Here is a 14,949-nt window from a genome sequence, read left to right as displayed (position 1 = left end):
TCAAGCGACGAGCTTTATTCTCAAAAATGCTACACCTGGGCAGTAGGATAGTATCGGTGCTGGTAGAATTCTGACGGTTCCCTGCGTTCCGCTAGCCATTACATGGGCAAAGACGGAGTAGAGTATTTTTCAGGAACAGCAGATCTTCCGGAAATCGAACTTGCGCCGGACAGCTTCCATCCGACATATTTTCTTCGCGGGTTGCCACTTTTTGTGGTATAGCTCCGCCGATCGCCGATGCAACTCGTCTAGCGCGAAGCTCGAGTGAAGAAACATTAATTTTATTAGCGGCACCGACAAATACTTATTACATCATGTTTGTTTCATTTCTCAAGATTGCAGTGGCTTTTCGATCTTTCGTGCTCCTGCCAAGCAATCTCGGATTTTGATTAGACCCTGCCGATCATCCATGTGGCTCGTATAGAAACGGGACTATTTTTAGCAGCGTATCCGGAGTTTTTGAACCTCACATCGTCTTTACTCCGATTATTTCACTCAAGCGGTTTGGCCCCAGGGTAGGATCGATATTCAGCATCTTCCTCGTATCATGAGAAAACGAGATCGAGAAAGTCTAATTACGAGCTTTTCGTGGATAAATTTTCAAATTATGGGGAAATCAACTCAAATGCGTTCTTTCCCATCGTCCACAGCACCTTCTTTAGCGTGAAAACAAATTCTCGGCGTTCGTAAATATCGTTGCTAGCACTAATTTTAGACAAATTTGCCTCGGCGATGAGCATGTGGTGAGGATTTGCACATCAGTCAAAGTATAAGTAAGTATCCAATTCCTGCTTGATTCACAATATTCTAGTTACAAGCTTCAATCCAGTCAAAACTCCACCATCTCCTATGATAATCAAAAGGAAATACGGTCTCAAAACACAACAACTCCCACCGAAGAAGCACCAATACGCAGAATTTACATAATTGACTCTGTGCGCCATTATGCAGCTCAACAACTTGGCTCTGGCCCTAGCCGCGGCTTTCTCTATGGCCAACGCATACAAGATCACTACCGACGATGTGAATTGTCGCAAAGGTGCCTCGACAAATGATGCTGTTGTCACTACATACGACAAGGGTGTCGATGTCAAGATCAGCTGCCAGACTTATGGTGAAAACATTCAAGGCAACTCCATCTGGGACAAGACCTCTGACGGCTGCTATGTTTCCGACTTCTATGTGAAGACTGGCTCGGATAGCATGGTAGAGAAGGATTGTGGCGGCGGCAGCTCTGGCGATGGCAGCTCATCCTATCAGGGCGAGATCAGCCGCAAAGAGATCCTCTCTCGCGGTGAATACTGGGTCTCACGCCACGTCCCATATTCTATGAGCGCCTATTACCCGGACCCTGATGGCCGCAAATACCGCACGGACTGCTCGGGCTTTGTTAGTATGGCTCTCCATGCTTCTTCTCCAGGCCTCAGCACTGTCAGTCTCCCGGAGATTGCGAAAGCTATCTCTTGGGACGACATCCAACCTGGTGATTTTGTTGGCACCCTTGGCTCCGGTACTGGTGGTGCTGCTGGCCACGTCACTCTGTTTAAGTCATGGGCCGACAGTTCCAAGAAGGAGTACAATACGCTTGAGTGCCGCGGTACCTACGGCTGTGTCGCGTACAAGCGCCCTGTTGGTTGGAAGGTTGGCAGTTACACGGCCAAGCCTTACCGCTACAATAAGGTTAAGGAATAAGTTGGTGCTTGTGGTCGAGAAGGGAAGGAACCGCTATTTTGTACATGTATAGTACTTGTGATGGCTGTGGTGGTCCACGCCTGGGCGGAGATAACCGTAGTATCTTCAGACGCCGGGGGCGAATTCCTACCTACTATATATAGTGCCTGTCAGGTACTATGGTGAACTAGAGCGTGTTTGGTCAGGATGAGGAATTGGTGTACTGGCTATTTAGTTAGTACTGAACATAGTCCAATAAAATCAGATGATTACTTAAAGGTGTTGTGATCGGCTGAGCAATCTCAGGGGTCTTTTTCTCTAATTCAACTACGCGGTATGGCTTGTTATGAATCCATAATACTAGGACGATTTGGTTTGACAATGAACTTTGGAACAGTAAGCTCAGAACCTCATGTTGAGTTTGTGATACCTTAGGCAGCTCCAGTTAACTAGCCTATATTAGCCTCCATCCTTTGTCATATCAATCTAAACCTATCATCCCCAGCTCCTTTCGTCATCACCTCACGTCGCACAGGCTTAGTCAGTCAACACCGCTATAAATAGTTCCTTTGAACCAAGATAGTCTTTTGATCTTACACATATTCCACTATGTTCGTGTCTCTCGGCAAATTATATAAATTATATTAAATCATATTGCGCTTACATTTATCATACTATGCAGAGGCTCCAGTTCCGGCAGCAAGAAAATCGAATGCGGGCGTGAAAGATATTATACAACGCTAGAGCCAAAATTCCAGTCGCCTGTTGGCTGTTGCAGCCTCGAATTAAGTTTAGCTGTGATAGCAAAGGCCACTAGTTTGAGTCTGTGTGTCAGATAATTAGGATTACGAATTCTTCTCGACTTCAGAAAATCAATCAGGCTTTATTGATGTAGCCTGCAGCTTGGCTGACTACCCTAAACCAGCACGGGAACAGGTTACAAGGAACGATACAACCTTTTGATCAAAGCTAAATCGGATGTTGAGGAGGCGAGTCTGAATCTTCATGGATGTGACAATCCCGGTTGGAGCCGATGGTTGGGGGTCAAGCCGCCATCACCAACCCCTTCTCATCTCACGCATGTTGAAAAACCGCAGGAAATTGAGGGAAACGGAAGAAAAGGCAGAAAACAAAGATCAAAGATTGAAAATTTCAAGAAAAGAGGGGGGAAACATAAACGCAATGGAAAGGGGGGTTAGAAGAAAGCATATATTTACCTTCAATTTCAATCAGACCCGTAGACACCTGAGATAAAAGGACAACTCTACTCCGTATTTTAACACTTAACTCGTCAAAGTATCAAATAAACCACTTCAAACTGCTCCATAGCTGGGATTAGTGCAACTTGCCTTCAACTCCCATTATCAAGATCTTGCTTCTTTTACTGTCTTTTCTGCCCGGCATGGATATCGACATCATCCAAAACCGCTTGGTTCTGCTTTGCCGCCGCGAGCCTCACTCTCTTCAACTTCCGCGTATCCACGTCTATTCTCCATGTATAGCCCCAAGTAATGATATTCATAATGATCGCCATGCCGACAAAACCCATCGCAATTCCAAAGGAGGTGGTATATCGCGGGGCATATCTCGAATTGAATAGTTGCGATCCTACTGCGCCACCAATCTGGCCGTAGCTATTTGCAAATGCGATTGCAAAAGCAGATCCTGTTGCCCCCTCGGTTGATTGAACTCGCCAGGGCCACATCATTGTATACCTATTTATTTAATTTTAGTACACGGCAATTCGAGTCGACTTTCAGATCTGGAGATGTCTCACCATGCAGTGGAAAATCCTCCGGCTATAATTGTAGCTGCATAAACACCCCCATTATTGGGGTATGCATAAAGCACGCCGTAGCATGCCTCAATGACAATCATAAAGGCCAACGGTATTGCCGGCTGAGGAATGCGACCAGAATCTGCAAAGATACCAAACGCTACGGTAAGAATTACTGCAAATATGGCCGATGGAATATTTAACAGCTGTGCTTGGCCGATTGATCTTAGATTGCGTTAGCAGCTAGTTAGTAAGATGCATAATAAGTATCGTTTGAACTCACGTGAAGCCAAGTTGAGCAATCACCGTTGGCTGGTAAAAGGTGAGACCAGTAGTGCCAACTGTAAAAAAGGCCCAGCAAAGTAAGAAAAGCCAAATTCGTTTATTTTTCAAAGTCTTGATCAATTCTCCCAGGTCGAAATTTTTCTCAGCAGCTCGGGGTGAGTTGCTTGGGAGGCGAGCTTGTATAAATGCTTGTTCTTTCTCGGAGAGCCAAGAAGACGTAGATGGAACTGATTGAGAGTCAGCTGGGGAGTTTGAGGGTTGAAAAGAATACCTTACAATCTGGCAAGAAGAAATACACAAAAGCTCCCAGCAAAACCGTGAATATTCCCTCGGTCAGGATTAACCTTAACACTCTCTCTTTTAGCGATTGATCTCTCTCTTTTGCATAGGTTTAAAACATACCATTTCCATCCTGACAAACCACCGGCAACAACACCGTTGAAAGCAAATGCAAGGAGGCCGCTTATAACGGAGCTGAAATTTCCAAGGATGGTGACCAGAACGATTCGAGGAGCAATTTCGTCAGGGCGATACCAGTAGCACAGTTGTACTAGTATTCCTGGCCAAAGCCCCGCTTCGAAGAGTCCGAGAAAAAACCGAACAGCGTATAGACCTTGTCTGTTTGTCACAGCTGCATGACAACACAAAACTATTCCCCAGGAGATCTGTTCTCATGAGCTGATGAGTTTTGAGCCTCAGGATTCTTACGCACCATGATTCTAGCTTGCCAGACCGATGGCCTTACACCTTTGATGAGAAGATTGGAAGGTGCCTCTGCAAGGATATAGGGTATCTAAAGAAAGGAATGGTTAAAAATGGGGCATATTATCTTATTGGTGCAAAGTCACAGACATAGTACATAGTTGTGACAAGATTGTATTGGTCCGAGGTCATTTTGAGTTCTGTTAAGATGTTATAAGGAGTGCCTTTGTCCATTGTGCGTGCATAAGAGACCTGTCCCAGCCGGGTTAGTAAAAGATTACCAATAAGGTCCGATTCACATACATTGGTAAAGTCTACACTTTTAAGCATATAAATAATAGCCAAAAGTGGAATCAAATGCCAATCGATCCTGCGGAGTAGCCTTTTCTCTTCGACACTACTGAGACTTGCCCGCGCACGCATGAGATTGGCGTCATACCCAGGAATAATATCCTCGTCATATTCCTTAAGGGAACCATCTTCTTTGCGACTGACGTAGTGTATATTATTATTCGAGGGAAAGGGGTGCTCATTCTCCAAGGTGTGAGAGTGTTTGCTGATGAGACCAACCACCCTGGGCGACGACTCCTTCTCGATATTGTCAGAAGCCATAGCAACGAATTTCACTTAGAAAGCTTGAGAATTTCCAGTCGAAATTGTGATTCCTTGGTGGGTTAGCAGGTTTCTTTATAGCCCCATGCCGCTTATTGCTCGACTATTTGTTATAGCCGATGTTGATTGCGCAAGGACGGAGCATTCTTTAGCGTGGTGGACCGGCGTTCATCTATGAGACTTAGCATTCTACCCCTCATTTTCTTATCTTTTTGCCGGTAAAAAGTATCCGCCTCATCGTTAGTTTCTTTTTTTTAATTCGTTGTTTTCAAGCGGATAGTCGACAGTTGGGATTGGAATTTTGCGACTAAGCGTGATTTTGTCCGGTCTTTCAACGAGACCTTAAAATTAAGAATCAAACTTGGATAAATGGTCGTACTAAAAGATAGGAAGATACCGTGCTATTTGATGGGTTGAGTGCATCCCGGCATTTCCTCAATGGTGCATAGACGCGAATGAATGGTGAAAGAGCACGCCATTTTCCTGCGGTAGATATATATCTTCAGAGACATCCATGGATGGCTGGTTCGTTCCGACCGGAGGCATATCTTTAGTAACTTGTGGTACAACTATCATCCCCTCCTTCCACTGGGGCCTACATTTAGCCTACCTACTTTCCCTGAAGTATACAGCTCCTAACATGGTATTTTCAACCCGACACCACCTGGTAATACCTATCATAAGTATATTGCTTACTGAAATCACACAACGATATTGAAATAGATGAAGCTCAATGTTACCACAATGCAGAGTGGATAGAGAGGAATATCGTCAAATATTTTTTATTTAAAGGTAAGTTAGCCCTGGAGGAAGATCCGGGACCTCTTAGTGGGACAGGACCTAGAAAATTCTCGGAACGGTAACTAGATCACAATCAGCCTACCAAGGCAAGAGCCTGTACCCCCTATTATGTAAACAGTAGAACTCGCTCATTACGTTCACCTGGTGGTACTAGTAGTGATGAAGATGCCAGGTTCATCTAGTCTGGGCACATCCGTCCCTAAAGTTGACAAACGCTTATTTTTTACAAAGTGTCCACGTCTTCATCCACGATATCTTTTTCTTTTTTGGGCCTGTTAATCATTTGGCCTCTACACATATTGGAAGAGGGAATCACCCCCATACCTTCACAGGTACATATACCACCACTGAGAGTTTGTCGAAGGGTTATATCCTTTGAGGAACGCGATTTCGGGCGGAGGTGACCGCTCGCCCGTAGATGACCTTATGGGATCATTTATGAATAGAAACATAAATTATTCAACAAAAGTAGGTATTATCAGAGCTTGCACAAGTATGTAATGTGGAGAAATTGAATGCATCTGTACTATGTGCGCTTTACCTAACAAGGTATACATCTGCGAATGACGATCCAAGCTTTTTTGGCCCCACCTCGATTTACCAGTCCTGGAGGGCTGTCACACGACAATGGACCCTTTTTTAGAAACATTTTAGGGGCCAAATGGTTTTATATCATTATGTCAGTATCATGAGTAGTATATCCAAATTTCAAAATACCCTAAAATACTCTATGCAAATGATTATGTACCTAGGTACGTCTTAACATATCAAAATTGTTCTCAGCTAACTGTAGACCTTGTATAAACGGATCAAAGGGGGAAGGTGGCTGCGAATCAGGGGCCGCCCCAATCGACGGGGCCGACCCTTGGGGGTTTGAAGAATCTACTTACGTAGCCCCCAGGCAGACTCCATAATGGGTCATGGCTGTAGGTAAATCTGTTGTATGATTAAAATTAGATACCATTCTCTGACTATAAAAGAGAGTCATATCCCTGGATTCTGGCATTGGCTTGTTTCCACAAACCTGTCTTCCAAGGTTACAGTCTTTCTCATTATGCATTTTCAACAGATTTCGTTTTTTCCTTTACTTGCAGCTGTAGCTGTTGAAGGAGCCGCTGTACCAAGCAAATCTTCAACAGCTACATCCCCAACCTATACAGGGCCGGCTGAACCTACCAATTGGCCAGCACAAAATGAAATGGATGTTGGCCATATCAAATTGCGAGCCGATACCGATTCTGAAAAGTGCATCATGACAATCACCAATGTGTTTGACTGCAGTGGCAAGGCCACAGTGGCCAAATATAACACTGAAACCAACGTCTGCGAGCCCACTGGTAAGTTCATATTGTAGTGTCTTTTTATTTTTGTTCTCACACAGCAGGACGCTAATATATGGGAATCAATCGTGTCAGTCAAGGGAATACGTGACAAGGGAATTGCCATCACAGGCTGCGAGGATAGCAATGCCCACCTGTATTACGACATCTGGCCGAGCGAAGAGACCGGCCCCTCCCACGAGATCTTTTTCAATAATAAGTTCGGAAACCACGTGTCCTGGTCTATGGATGATTATGTGAATGGCGCTGCTATTGATGACGGAAAAGAATCCTGGAGTGCAATGTCGGATCCAACATTCTATGAATGCGACGCATATCAAGAACCAATCGGCCAGGGTGGGTACTAGCCCACCACTAAATGAAGAGCGAATAAATATTACTCTTTGGGTGCATGGGAAGTTATTATCAGAATGTACCTGTATTTCCTTGTTGCCCTGTTGCCTCTCGGGCCATGACTCAAGGATCTCATGTGTGTGTGTGTTAGTATTAGGCTCTAGCTTACCTAGTCGCCTTCTTCCAAGGTTTGCATTCATGTTATAAACCTTGGAACAAGCCGGATTATATATAAAACTTTATTACTACTGCTAGCCACTTGAATACTACCATCATTATTAAATCCAAAGTATCGTATACCTAAGCCACCTACTAAATAATGCAATATATCAAATAAATAGTGGTGACTGAAACCATCTACGGGATACCAAGAGACGCCCAATTGGGGTTTATCTCTTCGCTTCATCTTTCTTCTTCATATTTTTTCAGAACCTCCAACTAGAGAATCTGTGCCTCGTCACTCAGCTTCCTTTTCTTTTTTCTATGGCAAAATCTTTTTATTTGCGTTGTTTATGTTGTTGCAGGTGGGAGAGGCCAACGAGTCCCGCCAAGGCAGCAAGGCAGCAACATTTGATAAGGCTGAATTTCCGCGATAGCCACCTCTCACCTCTCATCTCCACCTCCACCTCTAACCTCCCTACAACTCTCTGCCTACATGCCGTCGATGGTTCTGCTCCCTTCAGGAAAAGGTCTCCAGCTGGTGTGTTATACCACTGTCCGTCCTTGATCCTCGCTTTCGACCATCTCCGATCCCATCCCCATGACCCTTGTCGCGACCGCCCATACCGATCTTCCATGCGACCCCAATCCACACTCTTGCAGCACTGTCTGACTGCAACAATCACTGTGTTTCTTGTTGCATTTTCTAGTGCATCTCTCGCCAATGCCGCAGACATTCAGAGTCATGGCCCCGAGGTGGTGACACAGCCAAACCTAGGCGAACAAGCCATCGACGACGGAACTGGCTTCCCGGGCGCATTGGGTTCTTTCAACGGACTCGAGGTTCTTGACAATGCCGCTGAGAGTGGGGAGTTGGACTTGTTCAGACGCAAATACCCGAGCAATGCCAAAGCCCTGGGCAACAATGAACTCCAAAATGTCGAGATATCGGTTGGAGAGATTCAGTACTATTACATCACGAAGACGGTGGTTAATATGAAATCATCCTACAAGGGCAAAGGATTGCCCGCGTTTATCAACTCCCGAGGCTACGAGGAATTCCCTATTCTAGAGCATCAAGAGCTTCGGAAGCGTGACACAAATCCAATTTTCCTGTCTCTCACGACGTGCGGCAAACCCGAGTCAAATGGGACAACCGACCCTGGATCATTCCCCCAGCTGCAGCTCTGGTACTCACTTTCAGACACTCTGACAGAGCCGGGTCCGGGAAAAAATAATTCTGATGGTCCCATCTCAGCGGTCGGGGGTTATCTTAATACAACCTTATACACAGAAAGTGACGTCTACCTTGCGGTGTCAGCAGCCAACTCATCGAAATGGTCTGGAAAGTACTCCTACCAGCTCGCAGCCTCGGTTGACGAATTATTCCATTCGGTTCAAGCGGACAATAATCTACTCTTCGTCGATGCCGATCAGTCTACCGCACTGCTAGTGACAAACAATTTAACAGAGTCCAATAAAAGCAGTACGAATTATCAACAGTGGATGAACATCAAGCCACCGTTTATCCTATTTGCCCACAGCATTAATAATACCGCACTGGTCGGGTTGGAAAGTTCATACTGTGCATTGAATGACCTCTCACAAGTCGGCCGCATCAGCAACTCGACCGAGGTTGGCATGACACACCGGGGTCTTGGAAACTTTCCCAAGGAACAATTCTACCTCGACGGCCTCTCTTCTAATTCTACCTACTACGGAATCCTAGCTATGGATGGCAATGGTACCGATTCAGGCACAGGAGTCGTCGGCGGCGGAGGTCAGGTTTACACCGCTATGAATTTCACGACCAAGATAGGTTCGTATCCCACGCAATATCTGCGGTTTTGTTTTTCCTCATAGTCAAACTAACCTACTTAGATGACAATTGTGCCGTCTTATTCAACCTCAGCTTCTGTGATGAGGTCGCCTACGCCGTGCCATCTCGTCCAAGCATGAACGTCAGTGCCTTGAGAGATATCTACGACGACTACGCCTTCAAATACTGGGGAAACTTCGAAAAATCTCTTCAGCAGGTTCAGTGCAATACCTCACAGGATTCCATGTTCTCCATGGCCACGGATTGTGAGAAATGCGCCAAGTCCTACAAACAGTGGCTTTGTAGCGTTACTATCCCGCGGTGCGAAGACTTCAGCAACGACGCTTCATACCTGAAGGTTCGCAATGCTGGACAAGCCTTCATCAATGGCACTTCATTACCAGCCGATAGCCCTTACCGGAAGTCCAAGGCAACTAATAACTCACGCAATGCATTGATCGACGAGAAGATCAAGCCTGGGCCTTACAAAGAGGTTCTTCCATGCCAGGACATCTGCCATGATCTCGTGCGAAATTGTCCCGCGGCTCTGGGATTCGCGTGTCCGGAGGGAAAGTATATGAATGAGTCCTATGGATATCGCGATTCGAGCGGTCTTGTTACTTGCAGCTACCTGGGCGCCGCATATTACCTGAGTGTGGCTTCAAGGGCTGGAGTCTGGGGTAGCATATATATGCTTACTGCGATGTGGGGAATTTGGTGGGCTTTGTGGTAGTTTGAAGCGCATAGTTGTACAGTTTACGACCGATTTTTCATGATCTGCATTAACTCCATCAGTCCTCGAACGTCATGCATGGATTTGGGACTCTTCAAGTTGTCTTCTTTTTTTTTCTGATACATATCCATATTAGCTCCTCGCGCAGCGAATTGAAGATTTTAGCATGACTCCCATTGTCCTCGGATCTTTTATGCGCCAAGCATTACCTTATCTTTATCATGGTCCTGGCAAGTAGAATTGGCATTGCTAAGGACTTGGCAGTTCGTTTTGACAAGGCGTCCAGCTTCCTATAGGATATGCACTGTAGGCTAGGTGCTTGGCATGTAACGCTACCCTCGTGTCTTGTCAAGTGCTTGATTGCGGGGAAAAGGGTATAAAGGTGAAGCTTACTGGGTTAAATTTTTTAACCCTCTGGTCTGACTTGTTGACAAAATTGCCTCTCACGTTGGGTGATTTCTAAATTCTACGCTGAGCCCAAACCTAGTGCCGGTGCCGCCATTTAAACTTATTGGGCTTCGCTGATTCCAGAGATTCATTCATCATGGCCAATAAGCATTCTATTGAGCTCCAGGGACAAACTGAGGACGAACCCATCAAGGATCCTGCCCAGCGGGATGTCGGTATCCCTCTTACTCCAGAAGAGGACAAAAGACTTTTACGTCGAATCGATCTCTAGTAGGCCATATCAAAATACCATGCTTGTATCTTGTTACAACGGCCAGCGCTGACCACAGGTCCACTGCAGTCTTATGCCAATAATGGCTGTATCTTATATGTTTCAATTTCTAGACAAATCCGCCATGAGTTTCACGGCTATTCTAGGCTTACAGGATGAACTCAATCTCCAGGGCGAGGACTATTCCTGGGCGAGCAGCATTTACTATTTTGGCTATCTGGCTGCATCATATGTTGCCGCTCTGCTATTAGTTCACTTCCCTGTTGGCAAGATGATTTCTACGTCCATGTGAGCTCGAAACTGATCTGTCTTTTCTACTTTGGTAGCAATTTGCTGATATGTTTCTTAGTATTGTCTGGGGTGTCGTGCTAATGCTTATGGCGACGGCATTCAATGACAAGGGCCTCATTGCTGTTCGATTCTTCTTGGGTGCGACTGAAGCTGCTATTGCGCCTGGTCTGGGAATTGTCGTTTCTATGTGGTATAAGAGATCTGAACAGCCGTTTCGCCATGGTATCTGGTTTCAGGGGATCACCATTGCTGGAATTTTTGGTGGGCTTCTGGCGTACGGCATCGGTCATGTGGAAAGCATTGCTCCATGGAAGGTAAGAAGGCATAGTTCGATTGGGACAGGCCTGTGAACTCGCACTTTCTTTTGAAAATTGGCATTCCTCTGACTGGTTGTGCTAGGCCGTCTTTCTCATCTTTGGGGCAATCACGATTGTCTGGTCTTTTGTGCTTTTCTACTGGCTTCCAGATACCCCAACAAATGCCCGTTTTCTCAGCGAAGAAGACAGGTACAAGGCCATCCGACGAGTCCAGGAGAATATGACCGGTATAAAAAGCAATGAGTTCAAGCTTCAACAATTTATAGAAGCTCTTCTGGATTTGAAGTGCTGGGCTCTTGTGCTTATTCAACTAACATGCTCTATTCCGAATGGCGGAGTGTCGAATGTGAGAGGTCGAGATGAACGTACATGCCATTCCAGGGGACTAATAATGAGATTAATAGTTTGGCTCCATCATCATCGAAGGATTCGGCTTCAGTACCCTGAACACATTACTTGTTCAGATCATAACATACGTGATCCAAGGTCTCCTCGTTTACCTCTCCACTGCAGGATGTTCCTGGTTCGAGAATAGCCGAACATGGTGGATGGTCTGGAATGCGGGCCTTTCAATCGTCGGAGCCGCAATGGCTCGACAAATATCTCCTAATAATGTCTGGGCTCGGTTCTTCGGATATTGTCTTGCAAATGCCTATTCTGTGAACTTTCCTCTGACCCTAGCCATGTCCACGGGAAATATTGGTGGCTTCACCAAGAAGACGACCGTGAATGCAATGGTATGCATAATCCCCCCTTCTGTAAAATTCCTATCAAGAGACTCGGATTCAGATACACTAATACGATATACAAGTACTAGATCTTTATCGGATATTGCACTGGTAATATCATCGGCCCGCATTTATTCTTCGATGACGAGGCTCCTTCATACCCCTCAGGCTTTCTGGCAATGCTGATATGCTTCGGAATCACATTTTGTATTCCCATCGGTCTGCGATTCTATCTTATCTGGGAAAATAGGCGCCGTGATCGCTTGGATCAAGGGAATATTGGTGATTCTATTGAGGACTTAAATGCGGCTCTTTTGGACAAGACCGATAAGGAGCTCTTGCATTTCCGTTATGTCTACTGATGTCTACCAATGCAGAGATTTGGAGGAGTACTAGCAACCAGTCTGGTATTTAATGGGATATCCATGGATCACAATATATACTATAGTACTATCCTGTTAATCAAAATGATCGGGAACTGGGAGCTGTGAGGAGGTCTCCACCATCTTATTCCTCAGATTCATTCTTCTACACTAGTAGCCAGTAGCATGCTTGATAATAGATGCTAACATTATGCTTTATATAATTCAATCGTGAAATTGATACTTTGCAGACTTTCTTACGACTCGTATTGCACAATTTTTGAACCTTGGAAACGATCCTAAACCAGCAGGAGTCGCCTTTGGATTTTACTTGTATTCAAGATAGAACGAAATACAAAAGCATAGACCGTCTAATGACGATAATTCAGGGATGTTAACACCGAGACTGCCAAAAACATAGCGAGTGACATACACTACATTGCCCCGCCAAGCCTCTCCCATTGGTGCTTGGCTGGATTCCGGTCAGATACGAGTGAAGGGTTTTGCTACCTCGCGTGAGTTGACCGCGAACCTTTGTTATCTCTCCCACTGTCAGAGTTTTTGCTGATATGAACGCTATTAGAATGGTCTAACTCCCAAGAATTGCTCCTATTCGCCGTCTCCCCCACACTTCTGATCTGTCTGCTTGTTGCAGTCTCATGTGCGCAACTCTTGATTTCGCCCATTTCAGAATCACAACGTGCCGCAGCGCGTGTCACCCAAATTCGGTTGAATCAGAAAGCTAACTGCTATATCATCGCATCTCTACTTTGGCCCTCGCCCGGATAAATATATTATAGTTGCATATATAATGGGCAACTTGACACGCGCTGAGGATAAAATTGCGGAGCTGGTCGCTCAACATGGAGCAGTTCCGCCTCCTTATTTCATGTTCCAGGACACCGATCCATACAGCATATGCTGGCGTATGGGTGCTGGCGAAGACTATTTCGAATTTTTCTTCAACTGGTTGGGGGAAGAAAAAGGAAGCCTCGATGAGTCACAGCGTATTGAGTATTTGCGGAAATGGCCACCGCCGCCTGCATGGCTTGCGTGGATGATAGCGGTTATTTGGGATCTGAGCCCTAAGGGACTCTATGAGGACGATGATTCCGAGGACGACGATGGTTAACTTGAGCCCTACTTCAAACGCACTGAAGCGCTTGGTTTTGGGGGTGAGAGTGACTATCGACGCGGTCGTGACGAATGTGCCGAGATGTCATGAGAACAGAGCGAGTGGCTAAAAATGGATCATTGATGTCCACAAGTGGGCGATAGTGCCCTGAAATGACTGAACAAAGTGGAGGGGTCTACTATGTACATATCAAGTGCGCGAGCTGCCTGCCAACCTTTGAATTATGCAAAGCCCCATAGTAATCTTAACTCAGCAGCCCGATCTGACGTTTTCCACCCTGTTTCACTCTCAATTTTGGCAAGATGCCTCAATAGTACGATCTTTTCAGTGCAAAATGTATCGGAATCAAGACTCTCTATATCAAGAGGCTCACCATCCGGAGATACAGACGTTTCACATCTCCGAATGGCTAAATTTGAGGGATTTCCGAATACTGTTCCGGCGATGAATAAGGGTTGAAGTTGATTTACCCAGTTGGCACTTCATCGCAAAATATTAGCTTGGCCGTCGTTTCAGATTATAGACAGGGGGGAGTCTTTTTCAACTCACTGGGAATGATTTGAAATAGAAATACCGATCAATTCTCGGGCGTGCCAAATTGCGTCACCCTAGGAGCTTGTCAGATCAAAAGAAAATTGAAGGCCGGAACATTCAGTTTCAACATACAATGTCCTCTCCCATAGTTGAAGAGTATTCGAAGTTTGACCCATACTTGACGAGGCCATCCTGCAGCAGCAGCATGCAGCCGGCGTGATAAAATGTATTCCCGCAGTCTAAAATGACAAGGTTAGATGCGAATGGCCACGAATAGAATTGAGGCTTACTGGGAGAAGATTGTGAGTACAAGACTTCTGGGAAAGGTTTCGAGGGATTAGTATCTCTCAGTAGCGGATAAACTTCTCTTGGTCGGAACTGGCGCCACTCTTGCATTTCTTCCCAGAGGGAACAAAGAGAAGCGTTCAAGGAAGCGGCTCTTGCCCCTCCCTTAAGCTCCTGGGCAGCAGAAAGAATATTCACAATTTTTGCAAATATCAAAATTGCTAGATTGCAATAGTCATCCAGATCTCCCTTTGCATAAACTGAAGTAATGCAATCGTCGTTTACCCAGGACTCAGTCGGTATCAACGTAGCTTTGCCACTATTAAATGCAGCCCATGTGTCTGTGACAAACCAAACGTTAAATGGCGCCAGAAACTCGTAGAAAT

The 14,949-nt window shown here is 45.5% G+C and overlaps 6 protein-coding genes across 6 annotated transcripts; 5 read left to right on the top strand and 1 right to left on the bottom strand.

Moving 5' to 3' along the window:
• Positions 1 to 945: 945 nt before the first annotated feature.
• N7509_001210 (putative NlpC/P60-like cell-wall peptidase) lies at positions 946 to 1,692 on the top strand (the record flags this gene model as incomplete). The annotated part of the gene is made up of 1 exon (XM_056625847.1): positions 946 to 1,692. The coding sequence occupies one exon, from the start codon at positions 946 to 948 to the stop codon at positions 1,690 to 1,692; it is 747 nt and encodes a 248-aa protein (XP_056494429.1).
• Positions 1,693 to 3,052: 1,360 nt separating this feature from the next.
• On the bottom strand, positions 3,053 to 5,047 carry N7509_001209 (pantothenate transporter; the record flags this gene model as incomplete). Its single annotated transcript, XM_056625846.1, has 6 exons — positions 3,053 to 3,386; positions 3,449 to 3,673; positions 3,732 to 3,960; positions 4,155 to 4,398; positions 4,446 to 4,526; positions 4,586 to 5,047. The coding sequence occupies 6 exons, from the start codon at positions 5,045 to 5,047 to the stop codon at positions 3,053 to 3,055; spliced, it is 1,575 nt and encodes a 524-aa protein (XP_056494428.1).
• A 1,855-nt stretch (positions 5,048 to 6,902) lies between these two features.
• N7509_001208 (uncharacterized protein) lies at positions 6,903 to 7,535 on the top strand (the record flags this gene model as incomplete). The annotated part of the gene is made up of 2 exons (XM_056625845.1): positions 6,903 to 7,185; positions 7,264 to 7,535. The coding sequence occupies 2 exons, from the start codon at positions 6,903 to 6,905 to the stop codon at positions 7,533 to 7,535; spliced, it is 555 nt and encodes a 184-aa protein (XP_056494427.1).
• A 781-nt stretch (positions 7,536 to 8,316) lies between these two features.
• N7509_001207 (MID1 family protein) lies at positions 8,317 to 10,232 on the top strand (the record flags this gene model as incomplete). Its single annotated transcript, XM_056625844.1, has 2 exons — positions 8,317 to 9,499; positions 9,562 to 10,232. 2 exons carry the CDS (start codon positions 8,317 to 8,319, stop codon positions 10,230 to 10,232), a joined length of 1,854 nt encoding a protein of 617 aa, XP_056494426.1.
• Positions 10,233 to 10,776: 544 nt separating this feature from the next.
• Positions 10,777 to 12,609, top strand: N7509_001206 (uncharacterized protein; the record flags this gene model as incomplete). Its single annotated transcript, XM_056625843.1, has 6 exons — positions 10,777 to 10,855; positions 11,025 to 11,199; positions 11,261 to 11,516; positions 11,602 to 11,865; positions 11,924 to 12,256; positions 12,337 to 12,609. The coding sequence occupies 6 exons, from the start codon at positions 10,777 to 10,779 to the stop codon at positions 12,607 to 12,609; spliced, it is 1,380 nt and encodes a 459-aa protein (XP_056494425.1).
• Positions 12,610 to 13,420: 811 nt separating this feature from the next.
• N7509_001205 (uncharacterized protein) lies at positions 13,421 to 13,741 on the top strand (the record flags this gene model as incomplete). Its single annotated transcript, XM_056625842.1, has 1 exon — positions 13,421 to 13,741. One exon carries the CDS (start codon positions 13,421 to 13,423, stop codon positions 13,739 to 13,741), a length of 321 nt encoding a protein of 106 aa, XP_056494424.1.
• Positions 13,742 to 14,949: the final 1,208 nt, after the last annotated feature.

The sequence above is a fragment of the Penicillium cosmopolitanum genome, assembly GCF_028827165.1.
Source record: "Penicillium cosmopolitanum strain IBT 29677 chromosome Unknown utg000003l:1.0-3747932.0:1.0-3751027.0, whole genome shotgun sequence".
Lineage (NCBI taxonomy): Eukaryota > Fungi > Ascomycota > Eurotiomycetes > Eurotiales > Aspergillaceae > Penicillium > Penicillium cosmopolitanum.
Note: the sequence above shows the minus strand (reverse complement) of the source record. Positions and strands in the feature narration are given on the sequence as shown.